This window comes from Aquila chrysaetos, chromosome 4, assembly GCF_900496995.4.
Source record: "Aquila chrysaetos chrysaetos chromosome 4, bAquChr1.4, whole genome shotgun sequence".
NCBI classification, from domain to species: Eukaryota; Metazoa; Chordata; class Aves; order Accipitriformes; family Accipitridae; genus Aquila; species Aquila chrysaetos.
This window is the reverse complement of record NC_044007.1, coordinates 30268866-30295619: the sequence shown is the minus strand read 5'-3', so window position 1 is coordinate 30295619 and position 26754 is coordinate 30268866. Positions and strand designations below refer to the sequence as shown.

The 26754-nt window shown below is 37.9% G+C and overlaps 1 protein-coding gene across 10 annotated transcripts in view; it reads left to right on the top strand.

Annotated features, from left to right (window-relative positions):
* The window catches only part of RALYL (RALY RNA binding protein like), a 411995-nt gene that overhangs the window by 355788 nt on the left and 29453 nt on the right, over window positions 1-26754 (top strand). For 6 of the 10 annotated variants that reach the window (XM_030011204.1, XM_030011210.1, XM_030011205.1 and 3 more), the window contains 3 exons: window positions 17506-17553; window positions 21271-21434; window positions 21940-22020. In XM_030011204.1, the coding sequence (XP_029867064.1) occupies window positions 17506-17553; window positions 21271-21434; window positions 21940-22020 (293 nt within the window). The remainder of the gene's footprint in view (window positions 1-17505; window positions 17554-21270; window positions 21435-21939; window positions 22021-26754) is intronic. The other 4 variants (XM_030011212.1, XM_030011211.1, XM_030011208.1 and 1 more) reach the window with 1 other exon arrangement.

Sequence of the window (26754 nt, the reverse complement as noted above, 5' to 3'; positions counted from 1 at the left end):
AACATTCAGACCTAGAAAGACCAGGTAGGTCAAGAGGTACAAGAAACTGGGTACTGCAAAAAGGACAACTTAAGAGCCAGCTCATATTAAGTTCATCCTACTTTGTGGCAAAATATGTATAATATTTAAAAAAGAAAAATATTTAAAATGCCAACAACTTTTAACTATCCACATTTGCTCTCCATATTTGGCATTTTGTTCTTAATAATGATGCACAATTATCCCTTCAACAAAACTGTTATCATTCTCTCTACATGATTAGATTGATAATGCAGTTACTAACTATTCACCCAGCTATTTCATGGCAGCTGATTCATGGTAACTATCTGGATGTAAAAGTTTAGCCCTTGGTAAATTCCAGATAATACTGCATGCAGATTTGTAATTGGTCATCAGTCTGACCCCTAAAATTCAAAACTTATTTTGTAAGATACAGCCATTGCAGCATCTTTTAAGACCTGTAATAGTATTATATAGCCAAGAGAGACCATAATTATTTTGTAACTCTCTCGCATAGTAAAAATTCTTTGAATTAATTCTTGTTTGTATCTAACTGTAATTGTATGTAACTTTCGTAATAACATCCAGTCTTTACTTTAACACATGCAGTGGTAGAAAATCTATCAGAGCAGCTAATAACTTTGTCAAACTTTTAAAATATTTGTCTTCTTTAGATGTCATTTAATAATATATCCATATTGTTGAATACAGAAGAGGCAGGGAGAGAGAGTAAGAAACAGAGCTGATTTTTTCTGAGGCTAGTGAGAAGTGAGATTCATACGCTGCCAGCTGCAAAGAATAGCATTACTTCTGGATAAGCAGGCAATAGCTCTTCAGTCAGATGGTCTTGGAAAATGCATGTGTTTTATACATCTGGTTGTCAACTGAGATTCAATCTATTTCTCTTTCTTTTGTGTAGATGTTAAAAAAAAACACAATACAAACTGCTGACTTTTTCACTCTTGTCTTTTTTTCAAGATTGGTTGTTTGCTATAAACAGTATAAATTTAGGTGGAAAGCCCAGACAGAGACATAAATGAAATGAACACATTGTATGCATTTATTACATGATGAACTGTTGTCTGTTGTGGGAGAAAGCAGACAGATACAAGTAAAATTGGCACTAATTGCTGCATTTTTTTTTACATTCTCAGTAAAAAAACTAGAGATCTATATGAACTACTACTTTCCTCACCGAGGTCCTGTTTCTAGAAAGTATATGAGAATAGAAAATACTGAAAAGCCATGTTTGTCCAAATCACAGTTTAATCACAGTACCTTTCGAATCACGGTTACTTACTTCTAGAAGAGATGGAGGAATTTTGGTTGGCTCAGCTTTAGGAAGTACTTCCAAAATATAAAAAGTAAAATTCCTTCATTTTCTTCTGGCAGAATTGTTCTGAGAAACATCTAAGAACTGGAATTTGTCACCCACATTTCTTCTTCTTGCTCAGTAATATTTTCTTTCCCATATGGCCATTTTGCAGAAGATCTATAGGAAATCCTGCACTCAAACACCAGTTTGAGGGATCCCATTCTGAAGAAGTGAGACTTAAAAAAAAAAGCCTAGTCCTTGCAGGCTCTGTTAGGATAATATTCAGTCCACTTCCAAAATATGCAGGTTCCTTCAATTCACAGTCAGGGTTTGGGTTGGTTTTTTTGGCGGGGGGGTTGCAGACAATAGGTTATAAGGCACAAAACAGAATGTAGCCACATGTCATCTTCAGTACAACAAATACCACAACAATTGTCCCCCATCCTGATTATCAGATAGCACCAGCAGACACTATTCCTACTGTTCCCATCCAGCTTTTGAAGAGAGCTAACTAAGAAAATTATTTTCCTTCAGCAGAGGAAAAATATAAAAAGAAGAGGAGGTACTGGATGCATTTTGTACTGTTAATATGAAACCAGTAAAACTACCAACATGAACATAATCTTGTAATTCTCATTCACATTCAGGCCAGGTATTCAGGATCTGTGTTTTCATGAAAAGCATGGAAGGAGTGACCATACTTGCCAATTATTTAAACTCATTGTCTAGAGACAGGTGGTAATTCCTTGTGCTTAAAACCACTCGGGCTCTGTGACTTAGATAGATAGGCAGCAGCAGGTCTTCTGCAGTTGCAGAGAATACCCTCTAAACCAACCAACTCTTTAATTATGTGTGAGGTTTAGCCTGGAGGCCAGAAGCAGAAGTCAGGGGACTGCAAGGGCTCTGTGGATGGTGAGGGTGAGGCTGCCAGTGTAGTCCCCAGAAAGACAGAAGGGATTTGGGGGGTGATAACACATACGGAAAGCTGGGAATCTTCATGTGGAAGATGCTGAGAATCTATATGGTTTAATTTCAAGCGGTATTACTAATACAATTCTCTTCCAACAATTTACCAAAACCCATAAGGATTAAGCTTTTCTGTAATTGCCTTCTCTATTATTAAAAGACGTTGAAACAGTGGACGAATATCACCATTTTATAAATTGATAAAAAGTTTTTTTGCTTGAAGATATCTCTGAAGAAGAGATTACAAAGCCACGGTAATAATAATGGTGTTGCCTTGCTGTTACTGGATTTGTCAGTGGTTTTGTGTTGTTACTCAGTGTTTAAAGATCCCAGATTATGTATTTTTCTACTCATTTGCAATCTAAATAATCATTTCATGGTTCCTCTGTTTTCTTGATCTTTTTCATTCTACACCACTTCTACTTCCACACACACAGAAAAATATATATTGCATAGAAAACAGACTAATACATTTGGCCAAAAAAGAAAAGTATTTTCATAATTCTGTTAACTTTTATTTGCAACAAATATGCACCTTAATACATTCTTTTTCCCCTCTTTGACCTTAATGACATCAGTAACAATGTACTTCATAATTGAGAAAGGCACCAGAGCATGAGATCACTTTTCTTCTCTTCTGGTTATTCTATTTGCCTTTCCCTTTATTTACTCTCTGGTTTTTGTCATCCAAGACTACCTTTTCGTTAGTAATTCTAGGAAAACAATACATATACAAGTAATTTATGTTCTGGGTTAATGATGAACAGTTCCTCAGTACTGAATATCTGTAGTCTCACCTGTGTACGAGACAGGATGTTCTCTAGAGGAGGAAAAATGATGTGCAAGAGAATGTTTCTGAAGGAAAGTCAGGAGGCTGAAACATTGAGGGGGGGGGAGCAGCGGGGGGTGGTGCAGAGAATGGAAGGAAATAAACAGGGATGCAGGAACATAAGAACAGAAAGGAAAGTCCAGGGAAAAGGACTACACAAAGAAGAAAAAAGGGCAAAAAGGGAGGTGTTTTCTTACAATGGAAAATGGAGAGAGGAAGGAAGGATAATATTTGCTGGGTATGTAACCTCACTGTGGAACAACACTACTTCAAACTCACTGGGTTTTGCCCAAACAGTGGTCACTGATCCATGAGTTATAGAAAGTGTTTGGAGAGCTGTGTTAGCACAGTATTCCTATTCCCTATTTCTGAGGTATCAGCATAGCATCTTGGCCCATCAGTCTCTATGGGCTTCTGTGAATATGCACACCTTCCTGTGGCAGGCTAACAGGCACATGAAACAATTTCATAAATGAGATCTAACTCCCTACTCACAACACATCTGAAAATCGAGACAGGTTTTCATCCTTCATGTGGCTGGTGCCATTTGAAAGACTTTATTTATCTATTTTCACAGGTTTCCAGGTTATTACAAAGAAGTTTTAATTCAGTATCTTCCCCTTGATAAATATATTGAAAGATATAATAATTTTGAAGTTTTATATATTGAATTTCAAATTCCCTATACTGCTGTTCAAATCAGTCAATCTGTATTTGGCCCTTGCTCTTCTGTGTTGCTCTTACTACTTTTGTATGATAGTAACAATTGAAACTTTTCTTAATATTAAGTTCTTAGCGTGCTAGGGCTTATACAAATATTTGGAGAGGATCTGATGGCTGATCCCTCCAAACCCACCTTTGAAATCAGCTTAATCTTTTTCACTAGCAAGTGAAATCTGAGATTGGTCCATGTACCAAAAATGTTGCTTGCACTTGTGCTAAAAGAGAAAGATGGGACAGAAAAGACAAATGTATGCTTAAAAGACCAAACCACAGAAAAACAGCCAGTACTGCTATGCTAGCTTTTACTTGAAAGTCCGCTTCAAACCCTTCTGCAGTAATATAATTTGCAGCTTCTTGATAAAGAGATTTCTTCTTTGGAGTTTGACCACCCATGATCACAATAGCAATCAGCAGCTGGTCTTGCTTCAAAAGTTATTGCTCCACACCAGTCTTTGTATACATTGGCTTTCTAAAATGGCTGGGTGCTTTAAACTTTGACATTCTCGTAAAAAGCCCTATCAAGAGCACTGCCACAGATCCTAGTTTAGGTTTTTTCTCTTCTTATCTTTCTTTTTTTAAAGCAAAGGGAACATATCAAAGAACAAGGCACACGTAAAACAGTGCTAAACATGCTGGCCAATTGGTTAGGCTGAGTAAGGATGAAGCAAATTAGGGAGGCAGAAGAAAGAAGATAGTATTACCTATAATTTTTTTAAATACATATTTTTTCTTTGCAATGTAAAATTATGAAATGATAAAAAGGGACATGTTTTCCCTTCTATTCTTGTGTTCTTACCATAGAGTGTAAGTACCCTTTCTGAGTTTAAATGGGGCCATCATTTCTCTTCCCCGTCCTAGGTTTCATGTTGAGGGGTAATTTACAACCCTAACAATGAAGTTTACTACTGTGAATAGCGATGGGAAGAGGGAAGGATTTTTTTCTTGATTCTATATAATTTTAAACTTTGATAATTTCACTAAAGTGTTGTGTCCCACAGAGAGCTGCACCACCAGAGTTGAGATCATGGAAGAAATGGAAGATGTCCTCCAGAGAGATTGTAGAGTCTCCATCTGCTGAGCTTTCCAAGTCTCAGCTAGGTAAAGCCATGGCTGACCTGATCTAGCCCTGGGTCTAGCCCGTTGGGTAGGAGGCTGAACAAGATACCTTCTAGAAGTGCCTTCCAGCTCTATGAATAGGCGGGGAAGCCACATTAGCTGTTGGACATGCAGTGTGTACAGTGATACTTCCAGCCTCTGACTCCCCTCTCTGAAATCAGGAGAACGGCCTGTCCCAGGGTGGGAAGTTTAAGAGAGGAGGCAATGCAGAAAGAGGCACATCAGAGAGAAGCGTTGCTGACACAGAGCAAATTGGAGGTCCTACTTGTCTCTCACATTTGTTAAAGGTTTTTTTAAAGGCTATTAAACTTCAGGCTACTCTGTTGATAGCCTTGTGCATGATACTAGGGAACAACAACTTACATCTTGCCTTATTGGATCATTCCATGCTCTAGTATACCCCTCATTCAAAATAAAACAAAATCAGGATGTGTCCTGATAGGAGGCAAGCTTTCAACTAGTAAAATGAATCAGATCATAGGTTGTTTTCCACAAATTTAGCTTAATCTGAGATCTGACCTCATTTAAGAACCGCTTCTCAACTACATTGGTATAATGCCTTTACATACCTTAATGTGAAAAGAAGCAGGACTGAGTTGAGGGTGTTTAGGTCATATTCAACAGCTTCTGTTTGGCCCACACTGATGTTGATTTCAAGAAGAAGGGTCTTGATTTTGGCCGTTTTGGTTTTGGTTTGGTTTGGTTTGGGGTTTTTTTTGCCTTAGTTCTAATTATGAACTGCAGTTCAAAAGCAATCTGTGGTTATCCATTGAGTTAGGGGATTTTTTTCATCTCAGGTTCAGGCTGGGTTCTTACAATTCTTATCATTCTGCAAGGCAAAGTGCAGCTTTGTCAACATCAGCCATACACGCTCCCGTGGGAGTGTACACACAGGTTGTAACACGTAGCAGGTTGTAACAATTTTGCTGATGATGTACACAAAAATAAATAGTAATTAGGTCACATTCTGTCTTGCCAATAGTATGCTAAGAGTTTTATTGCTAACAGTTTAATTACTGTGCTCTAATTACTTTTATTTGTAAAGTCTTCAGCTTTGGTTCTGAATTCATGTAAGGATCAATTTTGTTCAATAAAAATAATTCCTTCACAACCACATATTAGAGTTGAATTAAAAGTTGGAGGATGTGCCTTAAATGTGAAGCAGAAATATCAGAGTGGATCTGTCATGCATGACCAGCAACTGACAGTTTATATTGCTATGGTAGTGAGTCTGTAGCTAATGCTAAAGCATTTGTTTAATTTTAAAAGCATAAATCAATTTCCAACCAATACAGTTACTGATTTTTATTTTTTTTCTTTTCAGTTGCTTCTAATGCTTTATACAAAAACAACCTTTCTGAACTCTCTCACACGTGGGTCCTGTAGCCCTTACTCTCAGGGGAAAGAATGGGAGCCTGAATCAGCTATCGTCCTGTAGCTAGCTACTTTTGTCAAACATTTTCATAACCACCCAGATAGCCACCAAAGTACTTGTAAGTCCCAGCAAATTAGGAATTTTATCAGAAGCAATTATTTGCCGAAAAGTACCTACTAGGCATGGCCTTGTTTATTCTCTTGCCATCTAAATCAAGGGACAAAAACTGCAGGTAGCTTTCCAGGCACCCTATGAACAACAAGTAGTCAAAATGAAAAATTACCAAATTTCAGACTGCATTTTTCCTATGAACTATTTGTTGACTACCTGAAAATAGCAAACACCTTCACAGAAATTAGGATCAATACACAAAAGAGGAAAACTGAAGCATTTCTCAAGTAATGTAATTCATCCTGCATATCTATCCTTTTTTGGTGTACAAGAGGATATGGGATGGATATGGAAGCTACATCTTCTGAGACAGTGAAGCTAGTGAAGCAAAACTGGAGGTCGTTAGTGTGGCTTATATGGCAGTATTATCCCAAAGTGTTCACATTTCTTTAGTAGAGATGGAGGAACCTGAGAGGTATCGAATAAGGCCTCGTATCCTCACAAAACTAATCTTTTTATTCACATACACACACACACACACGCATATTAATCATGATTACACTTTAAATCTGGAATCAAATACGATTTGGTTTTGAGCAGACCTTGTCTAGGTGTCAGTAGTTAGGTGTATTTCATGTTCTGGCTGATACTTTATAGGCTATAAAACTGTCTTGCTGTGTAGAGCACCCACAGAAAAATAACATTCCAGTCATGTAAGTTGTATAAGGGTGAGTAATGGTAATGCGGTTGTGCTGGGAGAAGGCAAAAATCGTGTGAGGGAAGATCAGCAAGAAGGTAAGGGAGGGAGAAGGAGGGGAGAGAGAGAAAGGGAGACCTTAACAGTTTTAATTCTTTCACAGAGTCTTGTGGTTTGGGAAGAGATGCTGGAGGCAATTCTCAGCACTAAATTGTTATGGTAGCTTAATTCAATAGACTATATAAAACCAAATTTAGTCTAAGATGTGTCTGTATTGTTAACTCCTAATGTGCATTTCCTGCGGTGATAAAACACTTGAAATGAAACTTTCTATAAATGTTTACTAGCCCTGATGCATACCAGTGCAAGCAAAGCCCTAATCTGACAGGGAATGTGACCACATGATCTAGGGACACATGTTACAGAAAATGGCAATGGCAATAACAGAAGCATAAAGCTCCCTGAGCCCTCTTTCGTGCCATCATTTTCTTAATATCTAAAATATTATGAAATTAATCTGTATGAAGAAGAAAAGATGGAAATACAGATCATTATCTAAAAACCATGATGGTTGCTATATTTTATTTAGGAGTGATGAATGTCTTTCTAAATGAGAGTCTGAAGGCATTATTTTTTTTTTTTTAATATACACAGAATCATTTTTACTAGGGTTGATAACATTAAAGAAACATTTGAAAATGTTCTCCCCAAGCACGATAAAAAATATTCTCAATTCTAATGTTATAGCCATTGAATGTGGTGTCTTATGCACAAATATTAGTATTATGTTCTTAACAGACAATAACAATAAGCTAATGAAATTTGCCCACCTGCTGCAAGCAAGCTGTCAAAACGTGAATCTGTGCAGCTGTTTCCTTGGAGCTTAATACAGTGATATGGAGTCTCCAGAAGAGGTCCTGTAACATCCAGGGAGTGCAAGGGAGGAGGTGAAGAGAAGATCACATAAAAAACATACTGAACTCCCCAAATCTGGGGGGGGGGGGGTAAATGTAATAGTCAGACTGTGGATGATTAAGTTAACATTTGTTACGCTACCAAAATGTTTGACAGAGGTTAATACATGTGATTTACAAATATGACTACTGTATTTTAAGGAGATTAGAGTTCGGAAAAACAGGTTAAACCTGAAGCCAAAAATGTAACCTGATCAAACTCTACATTGGATATGCTCCACAAAAAATCTTGAGTGAGGAAGAGAGGAAATTATTAATACTCCGTATTGATGGGTGCCCTGACAGTGAACCAGGGAGTGGAGTAAGCCCTCAGAGTGAGAAGGTAACCATAAAGAAATGGACCAGGCAGAGTAAAGCAGGAGAGTACCCAGACTGCACTGTCTTCCCTGCATGCCCAGGAAGGCAGGAGCACAACCGTATGAGGAAACTTGAGAAAGATACCTCCCTAAGCAAAAAAAACATTACTCAAAAAAGACAGGCACAGAACCTCAGTTCTTGCCCGCTGCAGATAGGAAAATGTTTCTAAGCTCCCTCCAAGGCATGCCATGCCTAAGGTAAGTTGCAGAGGCCAAGGGAACAGCCTTGCAAGTCGGCTGGGACACTAGAGCAGGCAAAAGAAACCTGTACAGGCGTTTCCTAATGGGAAGAAGGTGTTTTGGTAAGTGTCAAACAGTACTTCTTTGCAAATTAGAAAAGATACGTAGAAAATTTTCAGCTAGATGATTCATACTCACGTCATATCTGTGTGACAAGGAATCAGTAGCTCTACCATATTGCCTAAAACTGTATAGGGAAACCACAATACCAATATCATGACAAGCCACCAGGTTGTTTTGCTACATACTACACTCAGGTGAGTCATCTGGGACAAAAATCCTTTCTCTTATGAGAATGAATATATTGGAAAAAAACAGATATACATCTAAGATAAATAATATGTCTGATCCCTTGATTTCAACAAGCTTTATTCTGGATTTACAGTGAGGTAGTTCAGAGTGCTGAAATTTGACTACCCTTCTGTATATCAAAAGGTCTTTCCACTGATAGTTTAGGAATTCCTTTGTTTTGTGACTTTTTATTCCCTTACAGAAAAGCAATCTTTCCTTCACTTTATATATAGAAAGTGAATGGACACAGGCCCTTTCAGAATGCTGAAGTATTAGGAGGCACAGATTTGTCAGAAACCAAGGGAAGGGTAGTCAGCATAGTTAGCACTGGTCTAGAGGATACACCTGCCCTTTCCACTCATCTCTGACCAGGCTGGAATTGAGTCTAATCCTGTGCTCAGTTATAGAAGAACCTCCTTTGTATCAGGTGCACTTCCCATATTCATTTACCATGGAAATTATTGCACAATGGGTTAGGAGTACAAGAACGCTTTCTTAGATTCACAGTATCTGGTATTTCCATTTATATTGTAACTTCACTTGCAAAGTGCACTCTTGGAAAAACAAGCAGTACGTCTTGTCTTCACAAGCTGTACTCAGGACACTGACAGTTATGGTCCCTTTCATGTCTCCATTTTGCTAGTTTAAACCTTGAGTTGCTCAATCCAAAATAATTAAATTACATCAGTAAACTCAGTGTAAATAAGAACAGAATTAAATTTAATTTAAGCCTTCTGACAGTTTGAAAAGGGGAGAGGAAAGCATGTGTCGCAATTTTCTAGAAATTTTTTTTCTTACATAAATTCTGACATTGTCACATTGTAATTGATTAACCTTTCGTGAACTGTGCTTTTCTGTTTTATTCATTGCTTCTAAGACTGCTTCTCCGAAAAGTACACAAAGTTTTCAGAGTTCTGTTTTTCTAATCTTAAGTGGTTAGTCTTTCAGCTCCAGTGCTACCACTGCGATTTAAATTTATCAATCTGCTGTTCAGTGAAATGCTGTAGAAACACTTTAAAGCCTAAACCCATCACTTATTCTTCCACCTGTCAATGACAGTCTTCTGTACTTGTCAAACCAAGTTAAATGACACTCCTGCAGTGTATACAATATTACTAATAAATTGGATAATCAATCACATGTGTATGGTTTGACAGTAGTACCTTGAATATACTGAATTTAAAACACATTTTTAAGAGGCAGGACTCATTACTCTTGTACTAAGAAAAAAAAATACCATATGGACATCAGGAATTAAGGGATACCTTGGGAAATGGTTAGGCCACTGGAAAACTTTTTCATTACCTTACTATAAAATGTTCCCATGGGAAACATAAGTAATTAGAGATTACTTTCGACGACAGAAAAATAGTTTAAGAGCAGAAGGAGAAAGGTCAGGGAGACATTAAGTAGACTTACTCAGGTTTCTTTACATACAAAAGCTACTATTATGTTTCTAAAATGCATCAGGCTAACAGTGTGAAGCATAGACTGTCCCTGCAGCCACAGTAAGTAGTTTTTACTACGAGTAATTCTAATACTTAGAGCTTAGCTGTACAGAAAATTGTTGGGGCTAAATTTTGCCTTGAAATCCCTGCATCATTTGTGCCTGTGTGGCTGCCATAAACAACTCCCAGACCAGCTGATCCCCAGAGTCTCAATATTGATCCTGATGTCTTTGCTATCCTCTGCTTCACAAGCTTTGCCTAATCCTCTACAGGAAAGTGTCTAAGTGACTTAATTACCTGACAGTTTATATGCAACTTTGAATATTTGCCCAAGTTTTGCCTAAAATTCAGGTTGGAGAGTAAGTTCAACAGTTTTCCCAAAATACATTTCATTGGGAAAATAGTTCTCAGGAGAGAGGATGAAGGTAAAGAAGGGATGTATCTGAACACAGAAGAAAAATACAGCCTAATCATACTGCAAATAAATTCTGCCTAGTGCCTGCAGAAAGATACTTTAATGGAAAATGGAGTACTGTATGTCAGCTACTTTATGTATACATGTCTTGCTTGGGCAAAATGTACCTCTTCAGATTAGATTTGCCAAAAATTTTTCACTTTTGCAGAAAAGTGAGCAGTACTACATTCCTTGCTGTACTTTTTAAAACTTGACTCCATACTTCTCCACTACCTCAGGAAAAAAAATAAATCTGTCTTGCACTTATTAATTGAATGAACATGTAGAATCAGAATAAAACTTTTATTAACTTATGTTTACAAAATTACTATGAAAATTGATCTGTAATTGAAATATACAAATAGTAGGTTATGTTCAATCATTTGGCATTTTTGGACAAGTGGCTGGGGATTTTGGTGGTTATTTTTTGTTTTTAATTATACCTATTTGCCCTCATAACTGCACTATGGAAATGAATGTAAAATACTCTTCTGCAATTATTTTTCCTCTCCCAGCTCCCTCTTTTTTGCTGTAAACCTCCAAGAATATATTAGTTGAAGGAATCACTGACAAAATTTGTCTTTTGACAGTAAGTATGTCAGCAAAAAGCAGGCTCTGGAGAATATTCTCTTTCTCTGCAGAATATACAGCCTGAACTGCAAAACAGAAGTGTCCTTCCACTTCTACCAGCATTCTCAGCCTTAACTAAAACCAAATCATCTCTAAAGTAAAGGTAGGATACAGACCAGCAATTTAATTCATGTCTTTGGGGAATGTAGGTAACCATCCACTGAAAAGTGGCCTGAAATCTCCAACTTTTTTTTCAATAGCTCATGAAAGTCATTGCCATCCGATTGATTTTCTAGCAGGGAACGTTTCCATCTCTAAATCATCTAGTTACCCTCACCCACGCTCTTTTTTTAACATCACGTCTGTTTAGACTGATTCTCTTTTGTACTCAACAGGAACAATTTCTAGCACTCTTTTTACATGACAAGAGAAATGATTTTACAAGTGACTGGAATACTAGTTTCAACCATTAGGGTGATATGTGCCTCCTAAAAAGAGTTTGATTGAAGGAATATTGCTTTTGTATTTAATATTTTTATCCAGCCCTGACAACAGAGAAGCAATTGACAGTATAAATGGTGATAGCACTGTCAATCGAATTAAGATACATTATGCCTGGTTTGTCAACATTTATGATTTACAAATACATCTTTGTACCTGTGGAAAGAAAAAGAGATATTAGCTAAGGGTGACTTACATGCAAGACAGAAATTCTTGTTGCCATGAAAATAACAAAAGCTATTTCTGCTCTGTTCTGCATTAACTATTCTAAAGTCAGAATAACTCCACTGAAGCCAGTTACACTCACTAGTGTTTGGAGCTAAGTAAATTAAAACAGAATGTGATCATTAGTTTATAAAAATCTTTTCTGGGCATAGAACACAACGCAAGAAAGATTACACTGTAATAATATATTTTCAATATACAATATCATCAGATAAATAAAGACAAAACATCCACAGGTTTATTTCAAAGATGCAGAAGTATAATTTTGCATTTGCCTGATTGACACACATGCTACTGCTGATTTGCATAGGAAATTTGAATATGTACAGCATCATAACTCTGAAAATACGGTCTTTGGGGAATCCTTTATTCTTCAGGCATACACAATTTAAAGCAGGCATAGTGTGAAGTGAAGCTAAAAGAGACAGCTTGTACAAGATTGTCTTGGTGATACCAGGTCAGAAAAAGGAACCATGACTTTTGCTTAACAGAAACACTCTTTACTGATGAGTTTTCTTTGCCTTAGTGTGAGCATTGCAGTGTCTTTTACTGTCTTCTGTTTTAATAGCAGCATCATGCACACAGTCCTGTTGTTAATATTGCAGAGATGGCATATGTTTGTGGGTAAGTAATCTGCCTGTTTACAGCGCCATTAGGAAACCGCTGACTTCACCAGTTCACAGGCTCATTTAAACCCTTCTCTGCTTCCAACTTGCTGAGTATTTGGTATTCAACACTGTGCGAGTGATTCCTGCAGCCTCCGTAACACAGGTTGTTGGGTTGCTAAGGAATAACTCTCAAGAGGTTAAGAGCCCTGCAGTCACCTTGATCTCAGTGCCAGTGATTATCTGTGCTAATTTTGTGCTTCGTGTTTTATACCGCAGCACTGACCAAAGCTTATGTGTGTCCCTTGGCATGCATAAGTGTGAACTATGGATGTACTGGTTGCTTTTGCAGTATAATCTCTTCAACGTATTATTACAAATGAAACGTCGTCATTCAACTTAAAAAAAAAAATGAAAAAGAAAAAAGCCAAGTGAGATCAGCTGGAAAAACAGAAGGGATTTACAGAAGACATTTTTTTTTCCTCCTAGGTCACCCATTTGGGGTTCATTTCATTGTCATTGGTTTGTAGCCTTTTCAGTACACATGCAGGACAACTCCTTCACAGCCAAGAGGAGTAGGAACTGCCTTTATAAAACCCCAGACCTCTAAGGGTCTCATATGATGTCCTGCATCCATGGGCTGTTAACTCAACACTCACAGTGAAGGACACTTAACCCCAGGAGCTACTGCATGTTGCCTCTGTGTTGCCTGTGCTGTCACAGCTGCAGGTAGAATTTCAGAGAGTGAAAAAGAGATCCAGATCATGGATATAAAGAAGGATCCACATCAAGATTTCCCAAAGCTTTAAACCCACCCTCCTTTACCTATCTTATTCCATAAAGGTCAACACTTACAGATAAGGTCCTACAGTACTAATCTTCGTCTGTTATTTTAATAGATAGCATGGAAGGATAAATGTCTTTCCTCCATGACCAACACTTGAATCCCATCAGCTTTTTTCAAGGAGACTAAGTAATGGGAAAGGGAAAAAGGAATTGAGCCCCTTGTTCTGTTGAGAGCTCATAGCAGCCCATAGACCTCTAGTACCTCTGTGTGCTATTCCTACCATGAGGGTCAAGTAGCTGTTGCCACATCTTTGCCAGTGGTCCCAGGTAAGGAGTCCCTGTACGTGCAGAACTGATTCTTTCCCACTCCATATGAATGGTACTTCCACACAGAAATGCCTTTTGCCAGTGCAGAGATCCCAAATGATCTGTGGGGAAAGCAGAGATTCCCTCCCTACCTTCTGCTGAAGTCCCCAGAACCCATATTGTGGGATATGGGACTTAATTAACAGGGATGCCCTTGAATTGTGATGATTTCATTTACAATGAACTCAGACTAGAAATGTAAGCAAATCAACTCCTGTTAGTCAATTGTGCTAGCAGGTTGCACTGTCAGAAGCCACAATATGTTTGCATCTCTCATCCCAGCCATGGGCTCAGTAACATTTTGCCAGAGAGAGGGATGAGAATGACAAATTGGATTACATTTGCTGCAGCCAAAGCCATGTGTTTGCCCGTTTCAGAGACTGACTGTCATGCAACATACAGAATACCAGCAGTTATCTCTTACCTTGGTAGCAATGGATGCTACTGAACTAAACCATGCAAAAATGCAAAGCACCTTAACTTTAAGGTTAGAGGCAACAGCTGTAGCAGAGTTGTTTAGATAGCTTCAGCTGTAAAACACTATATGAAAACTGCTGGGGTTTCTCCAGGTGAAAATTAAAGACATGCTGACAGTATAAGATGCTTCTGAAGTAATGAAATATTTTTAAAAGGTAATATAAGCAACACATGAAAATTTACAAGAATTCATAGATTACACTGTCATGTGATAACAAGACTCCAAAATGTGCTTCTACTTTTTCCTGCTCTGGTACCCCAGATAAGCATTAGACCATGTGGGTTGAAACTGTCATCTGCAAAGCTGAAGGAACATGAAGAACTGAGTTCAGTTTCAAGACAGAAGTTACCTGAACAGGGAACAGAGCAAAAGAATGAAATTCTTAGGGGCTGACTGATGTGCAAAACTGCTTCTCTTTTAAGAGAAGTATTATCTAAGATGTTACACTAAATTAAAAAAATAATAAAAAATTAATAAGCCACATTTTTCAACAATATAAAAATATTCTGCATGAAGAATGCTGTGTCACAGGATCTACTCAGTAGTAGAGTGGCAGAGCGAGAGCAGAAGGTAGGGAAGGAGAAAAACAATCAGTTGTCACACCAGAAACCCTTTCCTGCATTTTCCCTACCCAAAACCTCCACTGCCTGTGACTACCCTCATCTGAGAAACATGTGAGCCTTTCCCAACCACTCGACCCTCTCTCAAACCTACTGACTTTTTTCACTAGCACACTCAGATCTCTGCCTGAGACCTCTCTCCCTCCTGTGCCTCATCAGTGCCACCATTCCCAGGAATGGCTTTGAGCTGTCTCTGTCACGGCATTTCTATGTTAAAAGTAAGTTCCACATGTTGAAAGCCCAGTGAAGGGTCAGCAGTCCTTATTGTGTCCTATGGGCCAGAGTTGAGTTGCCGCGGAAAAATATAGCTGTCCTTCAGCCTTACTCTAGCTGGTGTAAAGTGAATTATTCTTCATCAGCTTCATGGTCTTCAACCTTGAAAAACTGAATTTATCTGGTCTTTATGCAAATTAAATTAATGTCACTCCAGGTGAAAGGTTTCATGTGACAGGCCTTTTAAATTTAATCTTTTTTCTTCAAATTATCTGTTACGTTCTTCTTAAAAGCACAGATTGAATATTAAGTATGGGCTTACTGCAGCTATTAATCATTCAGCTAACTAAAACCACTAGCAAACTGTGAAAAGCTGTAAATAAAATAATAGCTTTGCTACCTGCTACCTCTTAGTTCAGTGTAGACTGGTACAGAATGAAAGACAAAATAAGAGCTGTCACACAGTTTAGGGAAAATTTTGCCAGTTTTGTGTTAAGGTAAGATACAGAAATATGATCGCTATACAAGGTCTAACTAATATTACTTAATGTTATTTTGCTTCCTCTGCTACACACAGCTTACCTGCTGCTGGGTTCTAGTCTCTCAGGGCTGTTTTATTTAATAAGCACTTCACATAAAATGCATATAGGGCTTTCTTTTCTCAAATGAGTTACCAACAGGACTACAGTCGGCTTTCTCACCTGGTGAGTCTCATGATCTTCACTGCTGGTCCAGTATTACGTGGGTAGACAGTACAGCCTATCCTATCACTTGCACTGGGGCACTTGCATCCAAGGCAGCTGTGGCAGAGGTGGAAACTGTCCCCTGACCTCCTGTTCCTTTGATGGATGCTTTTGCCCATTGCAGACAAGGGAAATTGCAAACTTTCAAAATCAGAACACTGGGATGAAATGACTACTGAGGTAATTTAAGCCTGCCAGCTCTATTTTTTCCCTCTTTTAAGTGGTCAACCTCTGAAATATAGGAAGGGGAAGAAAAGGGGAAAGAGGCATTATGTGATGAAGAAAAACAAACCCAAAGAACTCAGAATTCTTGACCCATTCTTCAAATTATGCACTAAAAAAAACTGAAGACATTTTGCTCAATGTTCAAGAGCAGAAATTATCCACAAGTCCATTCCCAGTGAAGACAAACTTCATTAATATGTAGCTATCATCATTCATCCCCCTTTATTTTCAGTGAATGTTTTCTTCTGTGCTTTGTCCTTTCTAACTCTCTCCTTTCTACCTTTCTGCTTTCTTATTTAAAGCTTCTCCTTTTTTGTGATACTTTCTTCATGCCTCTCATCCTTTACTATTCACAATTGTCCTTCTCAGGCAGGTGAAAAACTTGAGGTTTGTGTTACTAGTCCTTCATCAGGCAGAGTACAAATCCCTTGTGACTTTTCCATGCAGACCATTTATTAGCTTCTTGGTTCTATTTTTTCAAATGTGTGAGATAGATAGACTTCATTGCTATTTTTTCACCGTAAAAGTAGAAAGTTGCTAATGGAATGCAAAACTAGGAAGATCAATCTAGGACTGACTTTGCAATTGACAGTTCAAAAATAGTTTTCCCCTGGACCTTTGCAATTTCCTACCTATATTTGTTTCCCTTGATGGTGCCTGTCTTTTCCCAGATTGGTATGTACATTCCCCTCTGAACCTGAGAGGAAAGGCATCTCTGTAACACTATTGCTTGCATCATTCATTTTCCTAATATTTTTCCTTTTCTCTTTATGATGAAAGAAGACTAACAGTCCAACTCTTTTCATGTTTCTCATAAATCAAATTCGTTGTCTTATCTCTACTCACCTACTCACACATTTACCAATCTTTCACGTATTTAACAGTCTTCCTAGTCCGCTGATTATGCTAGATTAGTCTAGCAAAGAAGAGGGCTTCAGTATTAGAGTGCTCACTTCATTTGATCACTCAGAGAATTACACTATAATGATCTTCTAATTACAGAGCTGTCGTGCTGTGTTAAATCCTTTCTATATGTGCTGTCAACTGTTTACACTGTTCTGCATGCCTCAGACTTTCACATTTCCAAACATACTACAGTGATAGCTGACAACAGCATTGACAAATATGATGTACAGTGTATGGTTGTGGAAAAGAAGTGGAAGGACTTTGAAGAAGGGCTTGGAATGTGAGAGTAAGCCAACATTACCACAACAGATTTAATCAATGTGTATTTTTCTATAAGCCAGCTCATTCTTGTTTTTCTGTGTTTTTCCACAGTGGTTATGTCTTTGATTATGATTACTACAGAGATGATTTCTACAATCGGTATGTGTGGTTATATTTTTGCACATCCTACACCATTTCTACTGTTTGTTTATAATGTAATCATGTCATTTGGTTAGACAGGTCTGTTCTGATTTTACATATTATTCACTTTATTATTTCTATTGTGTATCAGAAGACTATTTGAATATATCACAGAGAAGATTACCACTACCAAATGTATGCTCATTAAACAGCTCTTTTGGTCTTATCCTTCTCTAAGAGCTTTTGGGGCATTTTCTGTGCTGAACAGTTTAATGGTAGTTTAATTGCTCAGTGTTTCTTCCTACAGAGTTCTTCCAGGCATACTTTCACTGGAACATATAAGAGCTGTAAAATTCTTCAGTATGATACTCATGTCTTTGTCTTTTCATTCATGTGTATGAAAAGATATAGAATGTCTGTGAAAAATGTGTCTTCCAAGAATGTTTAGAAGTCTAGAAGGACCTTGGGGGAAGCAAAACCACAAGTTGAACAGCATGTGTGTTTCTATAGGAGGAAAAGAAGCATGGATATGTGAGCAATTGGAGGCTTGTGCCTTGAATACATACGCACAGCCTAGCTCAGCACTGTGGGAATTTATTCATTTAGATGTAGCAGAATCACCACAACACAGGGTTAACATGAATGACCACGGATAACCAACTCATGATCCAGCAGTGCTGTGTCTCTGCATTAGAGCAGCCTGGTTTAGCACAGGCCAAGTGAGTCAGAGGAGAACAAAGCATTGCTCCATCAACCTCTTCTAATCTGAGATTTCTTTTATGTAGAGGAATGGACAATAGCAGTGCAGCAGTTTACACCCTGAAGTTAAGTTATCATGTGCTATACACCTTTCTGCTTAGGAACACTGTAGGGAAAATGTAGAAACAATGTTTTTTGGTTTTGTTTTTTCCTGGGATTGATTCAATTTGAGCCACTACTTTTGGTTTTGCATGTAAAAGACTATGCTCACTTTGGAGGGAGCTATAAACATATGGAGTAAAAGCCATCAGAGCAGTTTAATCCTGCTCAGTGCAGCCTTGATAGTAGGAGCAGCTCATGTCCAGTAAAAACTTAACTTCCACAGGCTTGTGTTTACTTTCCCCAAGGTTACTGCTCCAAATTTCATCAGTGGAGTTGTATGTTTTTAAACAGAGTACTGTTTCTGATCTATGCCACCTGAATATTAAAGTTATGTGTCTTTAGTTTTTTCCCTAATTCTGTATATTATGGGTAGCAAAAAATGAACAAGTATGACGGTTACATTTCCACAACAAGAGAAATACTTATGGGACATTAAAGGTTGTTTCTATGGAACTTGGTGTCTGTCTCTGTGACTGTCTTATAATGGAAAACCACTGACAGTGAAATGTGTCCATAAATCTATTCAAGAGTGTAATTTTCTGATTTCTAAATCTTCCAGGATTAAGACAGCAGAACTTTTATAGTAGAAAACCCAAATATGAGGTTGGCCTCACAAGACTGGACATGCTGATCTGTTGACCATAAAAACCTTAGAAGGTTAAGGGTCTCTGTTAGATCCAAGTGAATGGATGTGGAAGATGAAAAGCCCTATATAGTAGGCAAGAAAAAGAAAATCCCATGGAGAGTTTGATGTACTATCAACATGCCTATAGGAAATATAAATTAAGAAATATAGTCATAGAATCACATAGAATTTCTGAACTTCCGAACTTTCTGAATTTCTGTGTTTTATCCCAAACCATAGGTCTTGTTTTCTAATGTTCATTAATTTTCCAACCTCCCTGAAGGGAGAATACACCTATCTTAACTTGATTAAAGCAGTGGTGGGGTCAGAAAAGGGTGGCAAGAATGGTTAGTGCTGTAAAATACAATCTGTATGAAGACAGATTGACAAAATCAAGACTGCACAATTTAGAAGGGTGGGTGAAAGAAAAGGCACTGTTGTATGCACATTAGTGATTTGGGGGGCAAAGAATTGCTTTAGAACTGAGCATTTCTGTTTATCATTTCTCATATTACAAGCACAAGAAAAAGAGGCAGGGTACCTCAAAACTGATAAAACGAAGCATTTTTTGAAAGAAAGCATACCATTGAAATATGTAGAACTTGGTGCAACAAAATACCAAGCCCAAAAGCTTCACATAATTTCAGAAATAAAAGTAAGAATAGTAATATTAGATAACAGTCCTTTTATATATTTCAAAAAAGGAAGCATAGTTTTGCATTTCACTACATTATCTTAACATGAACTATTGGAAGCTAGGAAAAAATCACCTTTGAAGGAGTAATTGTGTAATGATCTTTTGCATGATAGCTTACAGTTCTTCTGAAACTTCTCGTTCCAGTAATATCAAATGGGAGATTGTGACCAACCTACAGATCATCCAATATGATAAATGATGAGTGACAACAAACAATAATATTTCTGTTAAAAGCCCCAAAAATGTTTTAGTGTTCATCTTCATACACAATTTAGTTATGCCCACAATGGCTAGAAACTGCTTATTCAGTAAGAATGTTGAAGGCTGTGGAGTTCAAGTTCAGTGGGGGTGACAGGATCTCTGTGACACATTTTGTAGGCAGCTATGGAAAAGGAGGGAGCTGGTTATATTGTGTTACGGTACAGACAACAGTAAGGATCCTGAGATTTAAGCATTAGGTGTTTACTTGCCAGAAAACAGGCTAGAAGACTTAAGTTTGATTCTGCTTCCTGTTCAGCATGCTGTTAGACACTGTGGTGAGTGGATTACTGTTTCTTGTGTGTCTGTTTTTGAATGTGTATCTATCTGCCCAGCTGGGTGACAGTAGTGAGAATTGTCAAAATTAAACATGCAGTTATAAATTTCCATAATTACTAGTTGCAAGTATCATTTGAAAGAAACTTGGGAATATTTTGTGAGAATGTTGCTTGTCTCTCTGCTTCAGTCTCTGAATTGGAAATAATTTTCTGAACTTATTTCTCCTGACCTGTCGTATTCAGAGCCCACAGCTTTTATGTTCTAAATATATCTGTAGCTTTGATCACTTTTTCTACTGCCTTTACTTTCTTCTACACAGGTTGTTTAGCTGCTGTTGACAACATTGGTTTTAGGAGTGGGGTATTCTGTTTGGGAACACTAGTTCATTTTGGTTGTAGAGTATCTTTTATTGACTGTAGTGGTAATTCTCTGAATATCTACTTGCTACAGTGGTTTTGGTTTGAACAAAACCTTTTTTTTATTAAGCATGCCTGGGTATTTTAGTGATTCTACATCAGTTCATTCTTCAGTAAAAAGAACATATGCTGGGACCTGTTTCCTATGCATTCAGAAGGACATTCAGGTCCCTCACGGTATTTCTTTTTCTATCCTTAAGAATAGCAGATAGAAAACTAGACTTTAAGCCATGCATGTAATAAAGGAACTGAAATGTCACCACAACAAAATGTACTGCTGTTAGTTGTGTGCAATGAAATGATGTGGACCTGTGGAAAGCAGGTTATGGATTTTCCATACTGCAAATAAGAGAGTCCCATAACGCATCCCTCATTTAAATTACACAAAAAACTGAGCTATGCACTGGTCTGTGACTGAAATCTGAATATGGCACTTAATGTGCATAGGTCCTTGAAATCTAATTTGGCTGTGATATAAAGTGATAATGGTTTCAAAGGGTAATTTTCTCAAAGATAACATGAAAATTTAGTTGACAGGGCTTCCATGACATGAAATCACAGAAGGTTTTATGGAGTCCAGCTGACTTAATCTTTTCTAGGTTGTTTGATTACCATGGCCGTGTCCCCCCACCACCCCGTGCAGTGATTCCACTGAAGCGTCCTCGTGTGGCTGTAACAACAACTCGCAGAGGCAAAGGGGTTTTCTCCATGAAAGGAGCATCACGATCCACCTCAAGTGGGGCTTCTTCCTCAGGATCCAAATGTGAGTTGCTCATATCGGTTGGATATTATTGAAACAATGATCCTAGTAATTTCTGCCAGCAGACAGCTTCCACTATATAGCTCTGTTGCAGTCATTTCCTAGCCTGAAATCTCCTATCATCTTGACTGCTTATGCACCATGAGGTCTTGTGAACACCTGCTAATAAAGCAAAGCTAATAATCTTGTTAGAGGCATACTGATTTCTGTTGAAACTTGAGGATTATATGTGACCTGGTGGGAGGTGGGCTGGAGGGACTGGGGGAGGTTGGGCTGTGTGTGCTTTTTTTGCCAGATTCCTTTGAGGGTAAAAAGAGGCAAAGTGTCTTTGCCTGTTCTAAAGGGAGTCCAAAACAGGATTAGCAACTTGGGGTTATTCAACCCTTCTTTAGTGAGTTGGCCTTAGAAAAGCTGATGCACAATAGGCATTTTCTTCTCCATGCTCACCAAGCTCCCCACCCCATAGTATGTCCTGGGAACTTCATCTTCCTCTTCATGCATCTTTCAGCACCCACCTGTCTTCCCCTGCCCCTTATGTGGAGTGATACTGTCCTTGGAAGCGTCACTGGAAGAGGAAGAGAAAGATCAGGTAGGGATCAGATATTAGAAAGAATGAAGGGACTTCAGTAAGATATTTGCAGTACCAGACTGGCCAATAGAGCATCATGCTGTCTTACACACAACCACAAAATAAGTAAATCCACCAACAGTACATCTTACTGCAAGAGGGGTTAATTATAGCATCGACATGAGTCAATGACATAGTCTGCTTGAATAACATATCCAAATCTCACACACTAGCTTCTAACAAAGATGGACCTCTAGTGAGCCCACTAGGATCCATTCTTCATCCTATTCTATGAACTGATGTTATGAGACACCTTGACAGAAAACATGTAATAAACATGTCTGTAACTGAAAGAATGGAAATGTGATAAACAGAGCTAAAGATAACGTTGTACACTGAGGAGCAAGGAGCTCAAGCCATTCCTTGGAAAGGATGATGTTCTAAGAAAGGCTCTGCTGGCTGTACAGTTGAATCACACACAAGTCTCCAGTGAATGAATTGGCTAAATGTCCATTTCCAATAATGGGAGCTTTGACACCTAGCACACAGGAAGACATCTAAATTTAGGTGTCATATTATGGATCTCACACCTTACGAGGATGTCTGGGAGTAGCAATACCTCCTTTGTTCTCTGGAGGATGTACATGAGTCTAGACATTTTCATACACATCTTGAACTAATCCATAGCTACTTTTTGTCTTTCCTCAATACTTTAAATAATGAATTATGATTCCATATATTAATTTAAAAGAAAGTATACAGCTCAAGATCCTCACTTTAGTAGACTTAGAATTTAAATTATTTTGTTAGTCTTTTCCAGCCCTTGAGTCTTTGGGTTTTCACACAGTGAATCAAAGCTTTAGTAAGTATATACACTTACAGATTCATTCTCTAGATCTCCTTTGTTCATCCTTTACTGTTGTCTTATCCATATGAAAAGTTAGTAGTATCAGTGCGTTCAATTCACTAATTGTCCTAAAGCATGGTCTAATAAGAATGGGCTTTTGGTACTCACTTTGCCTTGAGAAGATGAACTATTTTCAGATAAGTTTTTTTATATATATTTCTCATTGTCCAGATCAAGAATAACTCCAAAATTCTTCTAGAGAGCTGAGGACCTTAGTATATCCCAATAGATGCCAAGAAAATCTCTCACCCAGAAATCTGGATTTTCATTATAGTGAATGGGACAGAGCATATTACATTAACATATAGATATCTGTTCCTCAGAATAATCAGCAAATTGGCTTTAATATTTATTCTGCATTTCAGCAATTGTTTTGTAGTACTGTGTCAGGACTTAAGTAATGCATAACGTAGATTATAGGCTTCAACCCTAGCCTGAGTACCCATAGCCACTTGCTATAAGACCTCCAAAACACTGTCTGCATAACATGGCAAATGTTGCAGAACCTGTACATTATTTAATGGAAGTGCAATCAGGAGTGTAGAGATCCTAACAGACAGTGTTATGCCCTGGTGAAAGTATCCTTCAACGTATTCAGGTGCAATGTGAATTCTAAAAATGTCAGTCCTAGAGCTCCAGGTGACAAGATCATCTTTGGATCCAGCTCTTTAACACTGAAGGGAGAGCTGCAAGATGGATCACTAAAAACATGGGCTGACATTTTGACCCCTGTTGGGTTTCCACCCTCAGTTCTTTACAATGGCAATTGGAACACAACTGCAGAGACTATTTATCATGCTGGAATAAATTGCAGAAAACATTCTTTCTGCATGCAGCACACCTTTAAAAGGAGTCAGACACATAGTATACAGACTTTCATGCTTGATTTCCCCATAGAATTACTTCCCTTTTTGTCAAGTCCAACGGACAAATCATAAAGGTAGAAACATGATTTTGTTGACTTGGACAGGGATGTAATCAGCTTATTGTAAGACGTTTATCAGGGAAATAACCGAGCCATTCCCTTAGGGGCTTCAAGTTGGAAAGTAGAGAATATGTGTTTTCTGGCTTCTTTTGCCATTTTCTTGGAAAAGTTGATCACATTGAATTGGTGGATGAAGCAATTTAATATTTTGTTGCCCCTCACTCTACACTGCTAATTTGAACTCCTTGAACTAATGCACTGTTGCTTCTAATTGTAATTTATTGCTAGGTAAATAAAGGATCTTTTCAATAAGGAGAAATATAGTTTGTGGGAAGGAAGCTATTTTGGATTTTAATGAATACAAGACTGTAAAACAGCTTAATTGCAGGTTCAGAATTAACTATGTCAAAACAGTATTGCCTATACTTGAAAAACTTCACCTCTAGCTAATAGCAAAACTCTCATGAGATCACATCCCCTAACAGACTTTTCAGATTTAAGTAGAAATCTCATAGGCATAACTATTCTCATAGCTGTTCTCCACACTCAGACTGGATCCAGAAAATGAACACATACATGTAGTATTAAAGGTCAGAACACAGGGGACCCCTCAGTGAAATTACTGGGATTAGAGGGACTCAATTCTGAAAACCAGCAATCCAAAGACAGAGGTTTGTTGTAGCACACAGCAAAGATGTTATAAAAACATAATACCAAAAATGCCCTGCTCATTGATGAGTACATCTGAAAACAAGAGGAAAACACTAAACACATTTTTTATACCCTGTGTGCTTGAGATTAAGGAGTAGACACTTAAGATGTTACAATATGTACTGAATTATGCCTTTAAATTAATTCATTTCGACTCATATAGTTTATATTTAGCTTCACCAGCTAACCCATTTTTCAGTGAAATCTAAAGTAATACAATATGATAAAATATTTTATATTAAACATGAAGGACTTAGATAAAATACATGACATTTCTTTCCAAAGAAATCTGAATCATGCTTTGTGGATGAATCAATTTGTAGTTATGGCAAAAAATGTTTCACAAATATAGCTGTAATTCAACAGCAGCACTTTCATTTCTAAAAATGTGATTGACCTCAATTTTAAATCTCTTGTTTTGAGCTGGATGTAGTTCATCTCCTTTGGTGCTAGATGCTTCAATGAAAGATGCATTCTGGAAAGCCCTTGTATTCCTGGCAGAGGGCTGGAAAGGGTCACTGAATCTAATTCCTTACTGTTGCAAGTAGCTGCATCATCTAATCCTTTAAGCTCCATCTTAAAGCTAGTTAGGGTTTGGGTTTTTTTCTGTCTCTGTTTCTTCTAATTTCCAGCTTAAATTTGTTTCTCATTTGTTCATATCTGTTTGTTATGCCAACACTGTCTTAGCTTAGAAGTTTTATTTCCTTATACCTTCTTTTGCCTCGGGCAAACAAGCAAAACTCTTCTGTTCACACTACAGGCTTTCCGTTCTTATGGTCATCTTCATGGCCCTTCTCCCCACATACCTGCTAGAATTCCGTGGTTCAACCTGTACACACTATTCCAGATGAGGTCTCACCAGGTCCTTGTACAACGAACAGTATTGTACTTTCCCATCTTTAGCAATACATCATTTGACACATCCTAGCACTGCATTTTCTTTCTCATGGCTGCATTAAAGTGATAGCCTATTGTCAACCTAAGATTACAACTACACCCAAGGATAATTCTGTCACTGTCTTTTTCCACTGATGATCTTCGATGTTAAGAGTAGGAGTTCTGCTGTTAGTCAATCAAATATAGGACTTTTTTTGCAGGGCAATTACATTTCATCTTTTTTCTAATGTAGCGTTCCTTAAAATCACCTGGATCCTCCTTCCATTCCAGTTCACTCTGAATAGATGATACCTTCCAACTTCACGTCATCAGCAAATTTCACCTGTTTATTTACTTTTTTGCATCAAAGTTGTTGAAGATCTTTAGCCATTTTGCTGCCAGTGCTTGAGGAATTTCATTAGTAATTTCTTTCCCTTTCAATACATGCATTTCTGTCACCTGCTGGCCTTTGCTTATCTGCTAATAGGAAAAAAAAACCCCAGCAGTAAGCTACTTTATTTTCCTATTCTGTTACTCAAAAGCAGATGAACAGATATTTTGGACACATGCAGCTCTGGTTTCATGTTTATCAACTGCTTTATTTCTTGCCCAAGATCAATTTAAAAAAAAAAAAAATCCGTGAAGGTTTAAGAAAGAATTTATATACTCAAAGCAGGACACCTGAAGTACAGTATTTAGAGTCTCCACATTTTGACATTGTCACAACACTGTGCTTAAAAAGCCTAAAGTTCTTCTCAAGCTCTACACTACAGAATCACAGAATGGTTGAGGTTGGAAGGGACCTCAACTCTGGAGCTCATCTGGTCCAACTGCCCTGCTCAAGCAAGGTCACCTACAGCAAGTTTCCCAAGACTGTATCCAGATGGCTTTTGAATATCTCCAAGGATGGAGACTCCACAGCCTCTCTGGGCCACCTGTACAAGTGTTTGACCACCACAGGAAAAAAAAAAAAAAAAAAGAAAAAAAAAAGGTTTTTCTTGTGTTTAGATGGAATTCCACGTGCTTTAATTTGTGCCAATGGTCTTTGACGTGTTAGTGGGCACTACTGAGAAGATCCTGGTTTTGTCTTCTTCATTCCTTCTTGTACTGGGGAGCCCAGAACTGGACACAGTACTCCAGATGTGGCTTCACAAGTGCTGATTAGAGGGGTGTGCTGGTTTTGGCTGGGATAGAGTTAATTTTCTTCATAGTGGCTAGTATGGAGCTATGCTTTGGATTTTTGCTGGAAACACTGTTGATGCTTCAGGGATGTTTTAGTTATTGCTGAGCGGTGCTTACACAGCATCAAGGCCTTCTCTGTTTTTCATGCTGCCCT